A 17,537-nucleotide genomic window follows, 5' to 3' on the forward strand; every position below is an offset into this window, starting at 1 on the left:
GTTATACTGGTCTTATAAATGTAAATATAAACCTTTCTTACCGAAAGATGGAATTCCCCCTTCTGAAGACGTCGTGAATAATTTTTTCTAATCCAGTATCGCTTTTTGCTGTTTTGCTCGCTTTTTTGATAAATTTAAAATTTAAACTTTCATTTCATTTCATTTCATTTTAAAATTATTTACCCAGTGTACAAATTCAGTCTAAATACTGTTTTACAATTGCCCTTGCAAAAAAAACTACTAAATTAAAAAGTTATATACAATAAAATTTACAATAAAAAGATCGGAATATGGCTAAATCAAAGATGTATATATAAAAAATGATTATGTAAAAAATGATTATTTTTCCTTGAGTTGCTGATAAGAGCATCCTTCGGACAGCGGACAGTCACCATATTCTTTTGAAAAATTCGCAGCGAATTCGCATAAAAATTTCTGCCAGTGTAAATTGAACTTCGAATTCGAGAGAGACAATCGCAGATAAAAAATTCATGGCGAAAAATTCGTCTCGTGTAAATCAGGCTTAAGGCGGAAAGACCAATTGTTTATATTAGCGAATCATTAGGGGACAGACCGCCTTTAGATACATTAGTAAAACAGTTTTCTTTAGATCGACTCCCTGAAAAGGATCTACAAATTCTTCTATTCTGTTGATTTATCCGCCTCTCCTGTATTTGCTATATTGTTGATAGAAAACTGACATTGGTCTATTGGGGAACAAGGGTCTTTTCAGATTCTATGGGATGTTTTATTTCTCTTCCATTTTATTAATCCATTCCTTAGTAAATTTATGCTCTGAGCCTCTTCTAGAATGCAGAAGAGTTGGCAGTTGCTAGTGAGATGAGATCTATCAAGGAAAAGGAGGAAGATGCAGAGTACTGTATACTTTTCTTACCTTTTAGCTACTTTTCTATATTGTAGCAGCTTTGTTATACCCTTTTTTAACTCTTTTTAGTTTGTTTTTATTGATGAATTTTTTTGTCGTGAACATAGATTTCGTTTTGATAACCTTAAGTAATTGTTTATAATTGTTTACGTTAACATGTTGTGTTACCTCTTGTAATGAACTTCTTGAATAACAATCATTTGTTGAAAAAACACAATAATTGTATTAGCTTGAAATCTTTGAAAATTTCCTTTTAGTGTACTAAAGACTACACTTGCAAAAGAAAGACAAGCAAAGCTTAAAATGATTGAGCATCGTGGTTCTAGGTATCTTATGAAAATTTGGTTGAAGCATATTTCTAGTGGAAAGAATCTATACCAAATTCCAAACCAAATTCAGTAGTGAAAAGACCAAATTCACTCTTCAAAACCGTTAACTACATCATTATGCAAGTCAAAAAGATGAGGGTGAAGATTCTATACGAAACCAATGGAAGATCCTTTGCAAGGAGATTCTTTACTAAACTTCTGGAAGATCCTTTGCAAGGAGATTCTTTACTAAACTTCTGCAAGATCCTTTGCAAGAAGATTCTTTACGAAACTTCTGCAGGATCCTTTGCAAGAAGATTTTTTACTAAAATTCTTCAAGATCCTTTGCAAGATAAAATTGTATACTAAACTTCTGGAGGATCCTTTGCAATAAGAATCTTTACTAAACTTCTGCAAGATCCTTTGCAAGAAGATTCTATACTAAACTTCTGCAAGAAAATTTATTTCTAGATTTTTGCAAGAAGCTTTTTTTTCCAAACCTCTTTAAAAAATTCCATTACTAGAATTGTGCAAGAAGCCTCTTTACTAAACTTCTGCAATAAGCATTTTAACTAAACTTTTGAAAGAAAATTCATTACTAGATTTCTGTAAGAAGCTGCTTTTCTGAACCTCTGCGTGGAAATTCATTGCTAGAATTGTGCAAGAAGCCTCTTTACTAAACTTCTGCAATAAGCATTTTAACTAAACTTTTGAAAGAAAATTCATTACTAGATTTCTGTAAGAAGCTGCTTTTCTGAACCTCTGCGTGGAAATTCATTGCTAGAATTCTGCAAGAAGCTTCTTGACTAAACTTCTGCAAGAAAATTTGTAACTTTGTTTCTGTAAAAGCTTCTTCCCTGAAATTTTGGAAGATAGTTCCTTTCCATGTTTTCTGTAAGAAGCTTAATTGCTAGATTTTTGCTAGACAAGTTTCATTACTACAATTTTGTATGAATATATATAACTCGATTTGTGTATCAAGCTACATTTTTAGACTTCTGTACAAAGCTGCATTGATAGATTTTTGCAATTAGCTTCATTAATAGCTTCGTTTCTTAATTTAGCCACAAAAATTTTTTTGTGGCTAATCTAAAAATCGTATTGAACAATTTGTTTTTCGTTTCCAGTTAGAGATAATTTGGTCTGTATCAATTGCTTCCTTACTATAATGCTATTTTTTAAGGCATTCACGATTTGGTGGTTCTTTCTGGGTCAAGGACCGTAAAGCACTTAAAGACGATGAAGATCTTGTTTACCACAGAACATTACAAAGTAAGTTTTTCACATATATTGGCCAGTCAATTTGACGGACTTATGGCGTCATTGCGCATTTTTGTGCCTGATTATTGGCACTTTGTGACATTTTGGAAAGTAGCTTTTCTTTAATAAGCAGGCCGTTTGCAATATATATGATATTGAATAGAGAGTGCGGGAAAATAACCGACCCGAGCGACGCTCGAACTCACGACCCCTGACTTTGTACGTCAAGTGCTCTACCGCTGAGCTATCGGGTCGTGCTTTCAAGCCAACACCCAAGGTCGAATCATTCACCCGCATTGCCCCTCTCTTTTACCAGTTACACAGAGGAGCCATCTCAGCTCCATGACAAAGTGCAGAGGACAGCAAAGAATATTGCAGAAGTTTAGTATAGAATCTTCTTACAAAGGATCCTGCAGAAGTTTAGTAAAGAACCTTCTTGCAAAGGATCCTGCAGAATTTTAATAAAGAATCTCCTTGCAAAGAATCTTGCATTAGTGATATATGATATTATAATTTCTTATAGTTCGAATCATTGTTTACAGAATTCTCAGCGATCTCAAAATGCAATAAAATCTTTTGTGTTACTAACGGACAACAAAGACTAGCCATTAGATATGTTTATTGAACAAGCAGCGAGTAATTTTACACTAGATATCTAATGCATCCTATCAATTGGAAGAATAACAGTGATCGCAACACTTCCTCTGTTGCATTGATGATTGTTTCTATTATGATCAAGAAGCGAAGCACAATTTAATGATGCTGGTTGTTCATTTTCTTAAGCCAGTTTCATTTGAGTTTTGTACCTTTGCCATGCTCAAATCATTTTCCCGGTTATCACATTTTTGTATAAGCATATTCTGAAAAGCTTCCTGTCCCATGGCCAAGTGCGTGCTCTCAACTTTGGTTCGTATAAAGAGTATCATTTATAATGAGAGTGCCCGTATTCATTCATGATACTATGAATGGCCATGCTAATTTGTCCTTGTTTGAGTCCAGTTTTGTTTTTATTTTAGTTTTCATGCTGATAAGTTTGGTTTTCTTTTTAACTGTAGGTGTCAAAGACATGACTTACGATTTCGACAAGACCCCCGATAAGAAACGTAAGCTAAAAATGCCTTTGATAGAAAGAGATGAAGACAGGAAGTCAACTCTCAGTGTCAGGTGCTCATATTTTATCAGAGTAGACTTTTAGCTTGTGGTGCTCTTCCTTTGAGAATTCGTATTTTTGATTCATTTATCTTTCAAATACGGCTGCGTTTTATTAAATACATTCCTTGCTTACTTTTAAGACTGTTTCTTAAAGAATTCTGTACCAAGTTCCTGGAGAATGGATATAATAATCTAATGAGTGCAGTCAAGGTTCGTTTGCTATGATTGTTATTTTTCTCTCGATTTCTACTTAGCCACATTTCAATTTCTTATTGTTCAAATTTTCAAACATTCTGTCTTTTCTCAGAGTAGTATAGATTCCGGAAAAACGCAGAAAAATGACGAATCCTTTTATCTCATCGTTATGAGGTTAGTGTAGAACTTGGTTTATTGTTTCAATGTTGACGCCTGACAGTTTACAATGTCTCAGTTCGTTTGTTACTTTCATGTTTAAATGCATGAATGATAAGCCTTGAAAATTATTTTGAAACTCAATTCTACCACCTGGTTCTTCTTTGAAATGATTGCCCTCACCACAATCTCAATTGTTGATCGAAATAGGCCAATCAGAAACGCGAGCACACGACTGTTGAGGTTGACCAATCAGTCAAGCTTAAGTTTACTCCAATGTTTGCTTTTTTGAAAGCCATTTTCAAGTTTTGTACCATCAAAAGATTGTCTACAATCTCAATAATAGTCTTCCCCCTTTTTTATCTAGATAAGCAATTCCAAGCTACTTACACACCGTGGATTTTAACAGCATTTTTTATACGATTTCTTATATTCTTGATTTGTATCTGTAGGATCATTCTTAAATCTTCAAAACGTTTCTACTCGTTTTAATGGTTGGTGTGAGCGAAGCCTTTGCGTTCCTTTCAAAAACATAGACAAATCTAAATAGAAAATTAACGATGACCTGCAGAGACCAGACTTCAGTCCCCCTGAATGATTACTCGTTTGCCTTTGACAGGTTTTTCATGATGTTCAACAGAATTCACGAATTTAGAGTTGACTACGTAAGGTATGGATCAATTCCTACATATTGACTCCTAAATATCAATCCTACATATCATTTCCTATATATCAATCCCTACTTATCAATTGCTACACATCAATTACTACATCTTGAAAAGAGCCAGCTACCATTTTCAAGTTTAACAATCGATGGCATTTCTATTATTCGGATAACTAGACTGTTTTTTGGCATATTTTTGTTATTCGATGAGAGAGTCTTTAAGTCAGGTTTACTTATGTCACCCTGCCGACATACAACAGACAGATGGTTTTTTAAGACATTGATACAGCACCAACGAACAAATGTAATTTTTAACAACTGTACAAATGTGTTAACAAGCTATGGTTAAATTTTATTTTCTGTCACACCAATAAAAAAAATATGTAAATTAAATATTATCACATTTTTTAAACGTTACACCCCGTTAAACAGATAGATGCCGAGCTGGCAAAAATCCTGTAGATCGGCGCGTATGGATGTCATAGGTCAGAAACCCGCCAATTTCCCAGCATTGCGAACGCCATACTTGTGACTAGAAAGAGTTATACAGCTCTACAGAATAGAATGTTTTGTTATAAAATGACAAACTGTTGTTAGACATTTGGTATCGATTCGTCCGCTAATTTCGTTATTTAGAACACGAGCTTTATTCCAAGATGTATTTCTCTTTGTGTTGTTTTAGAGACGTTGTGCAATCTGCTTGTTTTCACAAATGTTTCTTTGGTAGCTAGAGTTTGGCATTCCTAGCTCACAGTGGAATGATATAGAACAAAATCCATTTGAATGCTAATGTAGTCCAGTTTTAATTGAAATTTTGAGATTTTCCTTTTTCAGTCAAACATTTGGCTTGCAGCTGTTTAGTTTTATACTAAAGATACTTTACAAGAATATCGACGAATATGAGATGCATAAACCAACCAAAGGAAGAGATGCAAAGATTCAATGCAGTCGAAGGTGACTATAGAACACGCTCCGTAATTTTCAGCTAAATCGATGTAGATAAGTTCAAATTATTCAGAAGTTTTCAATGGGCTCTTGTTTCTACACAATTCTGATATTGCTTCTCTAGGATGTCCAATTCTTTTCTAGAATACATCTGGCTCTGAAGGCTTATAAAGAGCTTCTTATGTATGTGGCCGCAATGCTCAAGAGCAAGGATACAAACCTTGTGTCAGCCGCTGAGGTTATCGAAAGTAAGTAGGTTGTTGATGATACGTAAGTTAATAAAAGTAAGAAAGTCATTGAAAGTAAGTCATTGAAATAAGGTAGGTTATTGATGGTACGTAAGTTATTGAAAGTAAGAAAGTTATTGATTGTACGTAAGTTATTGAAAGTAAGAAAGTTATTGATTGTACGTAAGTTATTGAAAGTAAGGAAGTTTTTGAAAGTAAGTCATTGAAATAAGGTAAGTTATTGATGGTACGTAAGTTATTGAAAGTAAGAAAGTTATTGAAAGTAAGTCATTGAAATTAGGTAGGTTATTGATGGTACGTAAGTTGTTGAAAGTAAGAAAGTTATTGAAAGTAAGTCATTGAAATTAGGTAGGTTATTGATGGTACGTAAGTTATTGAAAGTAAGGAAGTCATTGAAAGTAAGTCATTGAAATAAGGTAGGTTATTGATGGTACGTAAGTTATTGAAAGTAAGAAAGTTGTTGATTGTACGTAAGTTATTGAAAGTAAGAAAGTTATTGATTGTACGTAAGTTATTGAAAGTAAGGAAGTTTTTGAAAGTAAGTCATTGAAATAAGGTAAGTTATTGATGGTACGTAAGTTATTGAAAGTAAGAAAGTTATTGAAAGTAAGTCATTGAAATTAGGTAGGTTATTGATGGTACGTAAGTTGTTGAAAGTAAGAAAGTTATTGAAAGTAAGTCATTGAAATTAGGTAGGTTATTGATGGTACGTAAGTTATTGAAAGTAAGGAAGTCATTGAAAATAAGTCATTGAAATTAGGTAGGTTATTGATGGTACGTAAGTTATTGAAAGTAAGGAAGTCATTGAAAGTAAATCATTGAAATTAGGTAAGTTATTGATTGTACGTAAGTTATTGATTGTACGTAAGTTATTGAAAGTAAGGAAGTCATTGAAAGTAAGTCATTGAAATTAGGTAGGTTATTGATGGTACGTAAGTTATTGAAAGTAAGAAAGTTATTGAAAGTAAGTCATTGAAATTAGGTAGGTTATTGATGGTACGTAAGTTATTGAAAGTAAGGAAGTCATTGAAAGTAAGTCATTGAAATTAGGTAGGTTATTGATGGTACGTAAGTTATTGAAAGTAAGGAAGTCATTGAAAGTAAGTCATTGAAATTAGGTAGGTTATTGATGGTACGTAAGTTATTGAAAGTAAGAAAGTTATTGAAAGTAAGTCATTGAAATTAGGTAAGTTATTGATGGTACGTAAGTTATTGAAAGTAAGGAAGTCATTGAAAGTAAGTCATTGAAATTAGGTAGGTTATTGATGGTACGTAAGTTATTGAAAGTAAGAAAGTTATTGAAAGTAAGTCATTGAAATTAGGTAAGTTATTGATGGTACGTAAGTTATTGAAAGTAAGGAAGTCATTGAAAGTAAGTCATTGAAATTAGGTAAGTTATTGATGGTACGTAAGTTATTGAAAGTAAGAAAGTTATTGAAGTAAGTCATTGAAATTAGGTAGGTTATTGATGGTACGTAAGTTATTGAAAGTAAGAAAGTTATTGAAAGTAAGTCGTTGAAATTAGGTAGGTTATTGATGGTACGTAAGTTATTGAAAGTAAGGAAGTCATTGAAAGTAAGTCATTGAAATTAGGTAAGTTATTGATTGTACGTAAGTTATTGAAAGTAAGAAAGTTATTGAAAGTAAGTCATTGAAATTAGGTAGGTTATTGATGGTACGTAAGTTTTTGAAAGTAAGAAAGTTATTGAGAGTAAGTCATTGAAATTAGGTAAGTTATTGATTGTACGTAAGTTATTGAAAGTAAGGAAATCATTGAAAGTAAGTCATTGAAATTAGGTAGGTTATTGATGGTACGTAAGTTATTGAAAGTAAGAAAGTTATTGAAAGTAAGTCGTTGAAATTAGGTAGGTTATTGATGGTACGTAAGTTATTGAAAGTAAGTCGTTGAAATTAGGTAGGTTATTGATGGTACGTAAGTTATTGAAAGTAAGGAAGTCATTGAAAGTAGGTCATTGAAATTAGGTAAGTTATTGATTGTACGTAAGTTATTGAAAGTAAGGAAGTCATTGAAAGTAAGTCATTGAAATTAGGTAGGTTATTGATGGTACGTAAGTTTTTGAAAGTAAGAAAGTTATTGAGAGTAAGTCATTGAAATTAGGTAAGTTATTGATTGTACGTAAGTTATTGAAAGTAAGGAAATCATTGAAAGTAAGTCATTGAAATTAGGTAGGTCATTGATGGTACGTAAGTTATTGAAAGTAAGGAAGTCATTGAAAGTAAGTCATTGAAATTAGGTAGGTTATTGATGGTACGTAAGTTATTGAAAGTAAGGAAGTTTTTGAAAGTAAGTTATTGAAATTAAGTAAGTGGCTAAAAGTGAGTATGTTATGAAATGTAGGGAAGTTATTGATAGTAATTTCCTTAGTTGAAGTAAGTTTATGAAAATGAGTAAGTTATTGAAAATAAGTAAGTTATTGAAACTAAGTAATTTATTGAAAATTATTAAGTTATTGAAAGTAAGCAAGCAAGTAAGTAAGAAAATGTTTACATAAGATAATGCTGAGTAAAACCTAGGTGCCTCTTTCCTCGCCTACCTTTGGAAAGATCTTTCGGTAAAGCAAGAAAATTCTCATTAACTGAAAGGGGCGTATTTTTTATTGTTTCACGTTAAGATATTTTTGAATTTTTTATGTTTGGGGACATTTTTTTTTCATTTTGCAATCCACACGAAGCATCTCAGTTTTGATTCTGTGAATCGATAAGAGTATTGCTACAAAATCATATTGAATACCAAAACTTGTATCATATTGTTATAAAGTGTAATCTTAATTTGAAAAAAAGGTTTTTCTTTCATTATTTATTGCGATAAGAATTCAAGATTATAATAAAGCACTGGAAGGCTCGATCAATTTCGGTTACCTTTTTATCCAAATTTTGAACCAGTCTGTCACCGTATATCTTCCATAGGTTTCATAGTAACTCAGTTTATCGTCATCAGTAAATTATTTATTAGTTTTTTAATGCTCAAACTTTCTTCACTTTTTTACATAGATAACATATTCTACATTGAAGAATACAGAAATATCTTTCTTTCTCTTCTGAGGACATGGAATGTTGCATTTCAAACGAGGTAGGTTGCTTTACTTTAAAGCAGCGGTACTTTAAGTATAATTAGGCATCGATGCAATGCTCAAAGGAGATTTGCATTTTTAGATGTCAAAGATAATTGGAAAATAAATAATTATATTGACGAAACCTTTAATATCTGTTTTAACCGTATATGTTATTTTTCAGGCCGCATCTGAAAGATCTCGTTGAATCTTTCCATTTATATCTGAAGCTGTTTGACTGCTTTTTGAAGGAGAAAGGAACATTTTTAACGCATGTATGCTTGCTTTCAAAATAATTTCTAGACTCTTTGTTTATTTCCACATAAGAAACCTACCTTTGGAAGCCTCTTTGTATACATTTGCAAGTATAATTTTCTAGTTTTTTCCATATTGCTCTTAGAACATTATACATTTTGTTTTGTTTCAGTCGTATCCTATTGTTTTCTCTCTTCTGATCTTTCAATCTTGGCTTTCTTGCATCTTTGAAGAATCTTGTCAAATTCAAGGATGTTCTTGTTTCAGTCACCTCTATTTACAGTATTTTATGGCCTAGATCACCCTTGTCGTTTTCTTTGATACTCCAATGGGATTAATTTGCAAATCTTAAGAGTATTTTGCTGGTGTTCTATACAATTTTGAATTTTGTTTTTTATTAAATTGAAGATCTACTTTCTGTTAAATCTTTTATTCCTCTTTATAGAAGAAGAAAGTTCGAAAAACAGTTAAGAAATCCAAATCAACACTGAATTCAAAGATATGTCCTATTGAAATCCCATTGCAACAGGCGGAAACACTTTGGGAAGATGAAATTTCTGTTTCATTATCTGCACGCATGCAAGGGCGAGATGGCGGTCTTCCTGATCTAGATGCAATACCCTTCGATGCCATATCTGAAGTCCCCGTAGAGGAGCAAATGTTTGTACTTTGTTTTTGATAAAGAAGTTGTTTGTTTCGATTTCCCAATTTTTGTTTCGTTATCTTAGGTCTAACTTGTTATTCCCCAATTAAGGAAATATAAAGGTTCATTTTATTCAATAGTTTTGTTTCCTTTAAAAGTTTTACAACCGTAAATTGTTTCATTATCAAAACAGTTACTAGGTGATATAATTATTTAACATGTACACCCAATAAGGAAAGCACGTTGCATCCATTATTTTTATGTGTACCTCATCAATACGCTATTTTGTATTTTGGCCGCCTTTTCAAATAGGTCAATGATTTTCCGGTCGGCATGAAATAAATTGCTGTTTTTCACATTAACTGGAGACTTCTAAGTTAAGTCAAAATCATTATATCAATTCAGAATTCAAGCACTGGCGGTGATTCAAAGACTTCTGCGATGCAATCAGACTGGAGAAGCAGTTGCGTATTTAAGAGCAGCCAGGTTCATTACCTTAATTGTTTTTAACCACCACATCTTTTGCATTCCCTTTCCAAGAACTTTCAAACTTCAGAACGCATCATATCGATTTTTAAATCCTGCCTTCTTTAAAACCTAAAATAAGCAGTCTTTATATTATCTTCTTATGTACCTATCTTTTCCTTTGTCAGGTTTTGCTTTTAGTCCCTCGTGCCATTTGTTAAACAGAGGGTTTTTGAAACGAGGATTGTTACTCTCGTGTAAACATTTTTCCCACAAATTAACCAGTTGATGAGAAAAAAGCAATAGTAGGTTGTTACACCTAATTCTTTTTTCTTTGTCTTGTGTAGAGACTCCTGGCCAGATGAAAACAAGTTTGGTGCAATTGACATGTCTATCGAGGACGAGTTCATGTGCATCAGAGACATTTACTTCACCGAATTTCCAAGTAGGTTAATAATGATATCGTCCTGTATCATCCAATTGAAACTTCCTATTTTACAACCTCAAGAATGAAGAGCGTTTTAGCTTCAATTTGAGTTATGCTTTCACAGTGATTTCTCTTTGTTCAACGTTAAGTAGTTAAAATTGTCGTTTATTTTTAGATGAGGTTCTTCAAGTGGCTGACGTGAAAATGAATGAAATGGAGCCGGAACAACACGAAGGTTAATATTTTGTTGTGTAGCTTTTCATTTTTATTTGTTCATATGCAATTGAATAATTTAAGAATTTTTCAGATGACAGGATATGTTTCTGAGCTATTAGAGAGGACCTCTCTTCATCGCTGCAAAATATTTAACCAAAAAGTGTGCTTCTATATGATGATATGCACAATGGCAATATTTCGTTGCTGCCTATCGATGCTTCAAGTCATATCTTATACAAGAGACAGAGGAACAAGCTTCAAATAATGACTGGAAAAGAGGGAAAGAGAAGCAAACGAGCAATACAATAATCGTATAACTGTTAAAGATATTTTTTTGAATTAACTTATCCTTGGCAACTTGTTTTCGAAAAGATTTTCAAATCCAAGCAAGCAAATTTGTACCGAATGCCAAGGTATTCCCAGATGCCAATTTGATGTCAGAGATAGGAAACATCAGTATCTTCATCTATGGAGGGGACCATGCAACCATCATATCAGCCCTTTTTACAATTGGGTATCATAAATGGACGTTTCACAATAATTATTTGTTTGCTAAATAATTCAGTAACAAGCATTTAGAAATATAGTTGATTAAATAGGCGGTTATAGGCCTCTCAATCAGAATACTACCCTGACCCCTGACATATTAGCAGCTCCACCATAGCACTGCTGTCTAAAGTCACTCATCTATAATTCAATCCTATAACGTTTTACCCATCTCAGTGAAACATGCACAACATCATCTACTAAAATGGAAAAGAGCTTTTGAATCTTTATTAACAGCAGCGATCTGTTTATCCCCAACTGTCAAGTTTAATCTCAGTATACAATTTGTAAAGTTTGAAAGGTGGCATTTTTAGATTCGTTTCAAGTGTTCGGAAAACATTCTGTTACCTCTTTCTGCCCTGAAACCAAAAGGGGACTGGAAATTGCCCTCTTTTCCACTGCCACGATGTAAAGAGTCGTTTATTTAAACATGAAATGGTAAATCTATTCCCTCACGGGGCACAACAGTTCTAGCTGCAGACCCCACAAACATATAATCTCGAAGCACAGTCGAAATAACGAAGAGTTTCGAATCTGGGTAAATTCTTTATTTGTGGCAGGATATTGAGAATAAGCAATTGGGAAAATCTGGCCTTTTTTGGATGTTGGAAATATTTCAATTTACCCCTTTTTCGAATTAATAGTGTAAATACTTTTTGGATTAGTCCTAGGCAATCATTTAAAATTACACAGGGGACTTCTTTTTTTATTTTTTGAAAATTTTGTAGAGATTGTTGAAGAAGAAATTGAGGAGCAAAGCAGAATTGTTCAACAAGGCGAGAAGGTTTTTGAGCTAAAGTCCTTTTTAAAAATGTAGGATATACTTTTTGTTTGTTCAAAAGTTGTTTATACCCCTTTCGTTGCCCACCAAAGTGTAATTGCACTGCGTGTGATTGCATCTTTCTTTTGAGTAATTTCAAGCAATTTCTCGTGCAGATGGTTTGATTCCTGCCTCTTTAATTATCTTTCCACTAATGTTAAACATTCTTTCCTTATTTTGCACGGATAAACAGCATATTGAAAATAATTTGCCTCCAAATCAAAACACATACATCTAAATTGATTTATTTTTAGTTTATGGCATTGATTGCGGCCTGTCGTTTATCTCCCCTTCCCGATTTTTGCTCCAATTTCTCATTGAAAATTGTTTTTTTGCCATTCATGAAAAATTTTACTAAGCTTTCAAGATGCATTGCTGAATATATGCTGGTGTAAGGTATGAAAATGGAAAATGAAGACGATACGGTAACCAGGAGAATAGAAATTGTAAGGAGTTGTTTTGTCTTTAAATTTTACATTCGTCGAATTTACAGTCATTGCCTCTTCGTTTCCAGGTTAGCGCGTCCACATATAGTTGCACCGTATTGTTATCTATTGAAATCTTATGATCAGAATAAAGAACACAGCAACCATTGCATAATCAAGATGTTGCATCGTATAGCTGTCGATCTGGAGGCATATCCTATGCTCTTTCAACTGTCTTTGTTCATGACATTCAAGAAGATTCTTAGTGAGCCAAAACTAGACTGCTACAAGGTATCGCTATAGTTCTAGAAAATATCTTTTATGCTTAATTTGTTTTCAAATGATGTGGTCATTTGGCCCTATGTTTCACTTTAAAATAAACACCAAAGAATACTTCTTGGTTGATGCTCATGCTTGCATACATTTTTATTCCTGTATGTTTCTTCTATTCCTCTGTGAATGTCGCTGCATTTGTTTATAGGAGATCCAAGGCTTCGCAAAGTTTATTCTTTGCAAATTCTTTGAAGTGTATAAGTCTAACCCAATGGTTGTAGTTGAGCTTCTTTTTTGGAAAAGCAACACAGAATGTTACGAAATTATTGAAGGCTATGGATCGCTCGAGAGCAAAAGGTATAGTCGTAATAATTCGTCGGTAACCATCGTAATAATGTTATAATTTGCTTATCAATATATGTGACAATTTACTTGCAAAGCTATAGAGACATGTTAGTTGGACCAAAAGTTGGAGGCATGTAGGTAATGATGCAGGTGAGAAGATAAGGTATTCTGAAGCCTGCATCTAAATATATGGTGTAAAATCTTTTTTATGTTATAAAATTCTTTTGAAAAACAGATTGAAATTGTTTAACCAAAAAAGATAACTGCTTAATAAATTTTTGATAAATGTTCATTCGCATCCAAATAAATTGCCAAACAAACATCCAAACAAACAAAAAACAATAAATGATATTATTGTTTGATAATATCAAATTTATACTTACGTCAAAGTTTAACATTTCTGTCACTATTTCACATTTCTATCAATTTTTTACATTTCTGTCTATGTATGACGATTCTGTCAATGTGTGACATTTCTGTCACTATTTCGCATTTCTGTCAGTATTGGACATTTCTGTTAATGTTTGACATTTCTGTCTATGTATGAAATTTCTGTCGTTGTTTGGCATTTCTGTCGTTGTTTGGCATTCCTGTAAATGTTTGAAATTTTTGTTTGAAATTTCTGTCAATGTTTGATGTTTCATTAATTTTTTTAGAAATAGCACTAAGCATTCAGAAGTTGGAAAGTGGACCTTTGAAGAGGAGCAAGAGCTCATGGATTTCTTTGAAGAGTTTAAAGAAACTGACGGTAAAAAAACTTTCAATTTTTATACCTTTTGGTAAAAGCCATAAAAATGCTACTTCTGATAACTTTTACCCTTCTTTGGGGATTGCACTTAGTCAGCGTAAACAAGAATCATGGCTATTTCAAGTGCTTATGATAAACTGAAAGTTGTTTTACCTGAATGTTAATAGCTAACTTTCCCGAATTCGTAACATTTTTTATAGATTTTTGCTATTTTGCAGAAAACCCAGATTTAGAGGTTTTTAAGTTCTGAAGTTGGTCATGATTTTATTCTTTGTACGGATACGTTTTTAAACAATATTCTGGTGGTACAAATCTTGAAAATGGCTTTGATAACAGCAAACATTTGAGTCAACTAAAGCTGTTCGTCTGAAACTCTTCAGAGTTTAAAACGTCAGAACATAGATCTAAAATTCTACGCTAGGAAACATATATATCCAGTTGTGGACCGAAATAGAAACAAAAGGAGTTTGTTCTCACCTTAGGACTCCATTAGTAACATTCTCAATAGGCAAGCGGCACTGATTGGGTAACTTCAACAGTCATGTGCTCGCGTTTCTGATTGACCTATTCTGATTTCTGAGTGTCAGACAAAAAGGTTTTAGTTTACTCAAACGTATACATTTTTCTTTGTATTTTCATTGAAGATGTTATTGAAAAAATCTCGGAACGTCTGATGGAGAAAGGACGAACTACCAAACAGGTATCAACATTTCTATTATTGGATAGTCTCTAATGAATCTCGCTACACGGGCACCCTATAGCCGCTGATTAGAATAGTAAAATTAGCATCGGAAAGACAAGTAGCATCCTAGCCTTCATTTCAAGATTCAACCACGCGCCTCCGCTGAGGGCCACGTTAAAAAAATTTTTCTTGCTACAAGTTTCTTGGTTAACAATTTTAACTAACACTCCTGTGACTATCGCTAGGAACGAGGAGCCTCCTCCCCCTTTCTATTTCAGGCTCTTCGATGTTTCCAAAGTAAATTATAAAAACATATTGTCTCAGTAAAACCATCGTGATTGTTCAAACTATTAATCATGTACAGTTCGTTTCGTTAGGAATTTTCAAAGGATGAATGAATATCAATAATTAACCGAAATCTGAAGTCTCTTTAAATAGTCTCAATTTACAGTCATGCTTTTGTTGCCAGTTTCACTTAGTCGGTTACCAAACATAGTGGAGCTGCAAGGCCACATTGGAATTTTGAAATTGAGATTTTAAATCTACAGGTAGAATTTTTGAAAAAAATTAATTTGACATGTTTGATGAATTATCTTTAAATACTGCATTCCTGCTACATTCGACAACAGTGTTTGCAAGAGAAAGGAAACTCACGATGCGAATTTCGAATAATAACAACATGGCGTAGTACTTCCCTCCCCCTTCAATCCTCGCAACGAGAAGATTTCCCGCCAGGCATTTGGTTTCCAAAGCGAATATCTAAAGGATTAACGGCATTTCGCCGCGACCAGTAGGTATTGCTGTCTTCCTTCGACTGCAATGGCAGTTCACTTTGGGACGTTTTTCGAATCTTCTAAAGCCGACTCTTTCGTGCTTAGAGCTTCGTTCAAAAGTGATATATCATCAAAAAGCTCATAAAAGCTTCTCGTGAGATTGTTTTGACAACAAATGACGAATCTTGCTTATTGCAAAGTTTCTTCTTCCAAGCTTGCCCTCCTTCTGCACCGTCAAGCGAGGTGCTGCATTCGGACGATCGAGCGTAGGTTGATTTGTCAAATTTTGTGCCCATTGTCTTATTGTCAAGTCTGGCTAATCTATTCACGTGCCCCTTTTTCGAATGTAAAATCTCGTGGCAAAATTGTGGTGAAGATTTTTTTTCATCAAAGACCGATTAGGCGTCAAAAAACGGAAATAGCCGAGGAACCTGGGCTCTGGAAGACTAGAACCTAGAAAGGTGGAAAGATCAATGATCTGGCGAAGCTCATAACAAAGAAGGAGAAAAAACGGAGCAGCCGTTTAAGACGAGTTTAGCCTCCAAGCAGGGCTAATTTCTTACCATTGTTCGCTATAGTTCTGGGCTTATTAGCATATTGCAATTTTAGTTTTAGAGAATATTTTGACAGTTTCCAATAATTCTTTAGATCATAGCACTATGCTATGTAAATTTGAAGCTTGATTGCTATGTACTGTTGTGGAGGGTGGATGATCAGAAATGGAAAGCAGATAGAGTATTTAAGGTTAGTGTTTTGATGTGTAACCGATTGGAGGAAAATGACAAGACAAGGTAAAGAAATGCTGTCTGTAAGAACAAACCCAGAACCAGATGATGATGATGTAAATTTTTTAAATTTTTCATCAATATATTTTAAAATTTTATGTCCTTTCCAGTAATAAAACTTTTATATTTCTTCCTTGGATGTCCTGTTGATACATAGTTGTCCGATCCTTTTCGGATTTTCCCTGTTTTTTCTTTGTTTTCTTTATAATCTTTTTTATTTTTTTACAGATACGGAATAAGCTTGTTCGCTTGCATCTCATTGAGAAGTATGTCCTTTTTACCCATGTCATAACAGAATGCCAGCTGGTAGATTTTATATGGAAATGATTTGTCGAGTGTCATGAAAATAATTTATTTCTTCACTTCTGCACACCGTTTTCGCTGTGACGCTCGATTGATAACGACATTTAATGTTGCAATTCTTTATTTTTTTGTAAACTGTCAACGAAGTAGTCTTATATTGCAAATAGAGAAAAATGTTCTGCTCAGTGCAATTGTCTTCTTATTTTTAAGTCTATGGAAATTTCGTAGATCTAAGTATCCTTTCCGTAAGTTTCAATTGTTAAAGAAACCTGTTTTTCACTAGCACTTAAATGCTTTATCTGTAAATGTCCCTTTCCGCATTTTATTACCGGTTTGGATTTTACTTACGGCTAATCTTATAATTTTGATCCAATTTGATCAAATTTCAAAGGATATTCGTAATAGGCAGCTATGCCCTGATTTCATTCTAGGGCTCATAGACGAAAGGCAAACGAATGGACAGAAGACGAAACGGACGAGATTCGCAGACTTTATGAAGAATTTAAGGAAACTAATGGCATGTTCTTATCCTTAATAAGCTTTAGCTCTTCGTCTATCGGCCCACAACTTCGTATTTGTTCCACCATATTTTGATTGCATACCATCTGAATGTGATGGCTAAGTTAAGCGAGTATGAATTCGTCGAGCAACGCATTTTAACATCGTTTTACTAATGCAGAAATGGTAATTCGAAAGCGATAGTTCTGATATCAATTTAAGCGTTTTTGATTTTTTTGGATTTTTATTTAGATTTTTAAGCGTTTTTGGATTTTTTTTAAGCCTGGTATTAATTGTTCTTTATAAGAATTTTCGATTGTTTTCAGATTTTTATATACACTTTCTCTTTAAATATATTTTAGATTTAAATAACTTTTCAATTCAGCAAGAAGTAGGGATGTGTGAAGCAAAGCTCGAAGTTTGTTTTTCTCTCCTTTTCTTAATGGTT

At 33.4% G+C, this 17,537-nt stretch overlaps 1 protein-coding gene across 3 annotated transcripts in view; it reads left to right on the plus strand.

Annotated features, from left to right (window-relative positions):
* The window catches only part of LOC135682906 (protein timeless homolog), a 45,071-nt gene that overhangs the window by 16,614 nt on the left and 10,920 nt on the right, over positions 1 to 17,537 (plus strand). For all 3 annotated transcript variants that reach the window (XM_089112886.1, XM_089112884.1, XM_089112885.1), the window contains 22 exons: positions 811 to 875; positions 1,144 to 1,212; positions 2,378 to 2,466; positions 3,510 to 3,618; positions 3,747 to 3,816; positions 3,914 to 3,975; positions 4,577 to 4,627; positions 5,456 to 5,575; positions 5,711 to 5,814; positions 8,827 to 8,905; positions 9,070 to 9,160; positions 9,586 to 9,800; positions 10,189 to 10,269; positions 10,596 to 10,693; positions 10,851 to 10,910; positions 12,166 to 12,250; positions 12,772 to 12,973; positions 13,164 to 13,312; positions 13,957 to 14,048; positions 14,693 to 14,748; positions 16,517 to 16,554; positions 17,023 to 17,108. In XM_089112886.1, coding sequence (XP_088969012.1) covers positions 811 to 875; positions 1,144 to 1,212; positions 2,378 to 2,466; positions 3,510 to 3,618; positions 3,747 to 3,816; positions 3,914 to 3,975; positions 4,577 to 4,627; positions 5,456 to 5,575; positions 5,711 to 5,814; positions 8,827 to 8,905; positions 9,070 to 9,160; positions 9,586 to 9,800; positions 10,189 to 10,269; positions 10,596 to 10,693; positions 10,851 to 10,910; positions 12,166 to 12,250; positions 12,772 to 12,973; positions 13,164 to 13,312; positions 13,957 to 14,048; positions 14,693 to 14,748; positions 16,517 to 16,554; positions 17,023 to 17,108 — 2,071 coding nt within the window. The remainder of the gene's footprint in view (positions 1 to 810; positions 876 to 1,143; positions 1,213 to 2,377; positions 2,467 to 3,509; positions 3,619 to 3,746; positions 3,817 to 3,913; positions 3,976 to 4,576; positions 4,628 to 5,455; positions 5,576 to 5,710; positions 5,815 to 8,826; positions 8,906 to 9,069; positions 9,161 to 9,585; positions 9,801 to 10,188; positions 10,270 to 10,595; positions 10,694 to 10,850; positions 10,911 to 12,165; positions 12,251 to 12,771; positions 12,974 to 13,163; positions 13,313 to 13,956; positions 14,049 to 14,692; positions 14,749 to 16,516; positions 16,555 to 17,022; positions 17,109 to 17,537) is intronic.

The sequence above is a fragment of the Rhopilema esculentum genome, chromosome 16, assembly GCF_057945365.1.
Source record: "Rhopilema esculentum isolate cy_ngs chromosome 16, ASM5794536v1, whole genome shotgun sequence".
NCBI classification, from domain to species: Eukaryota; Metazoa; Cnidaria; class Scyphozoa; order Rhizostomeae; family Rhizostomatidae; genus Rhopilema; species Rhopilema esculentum.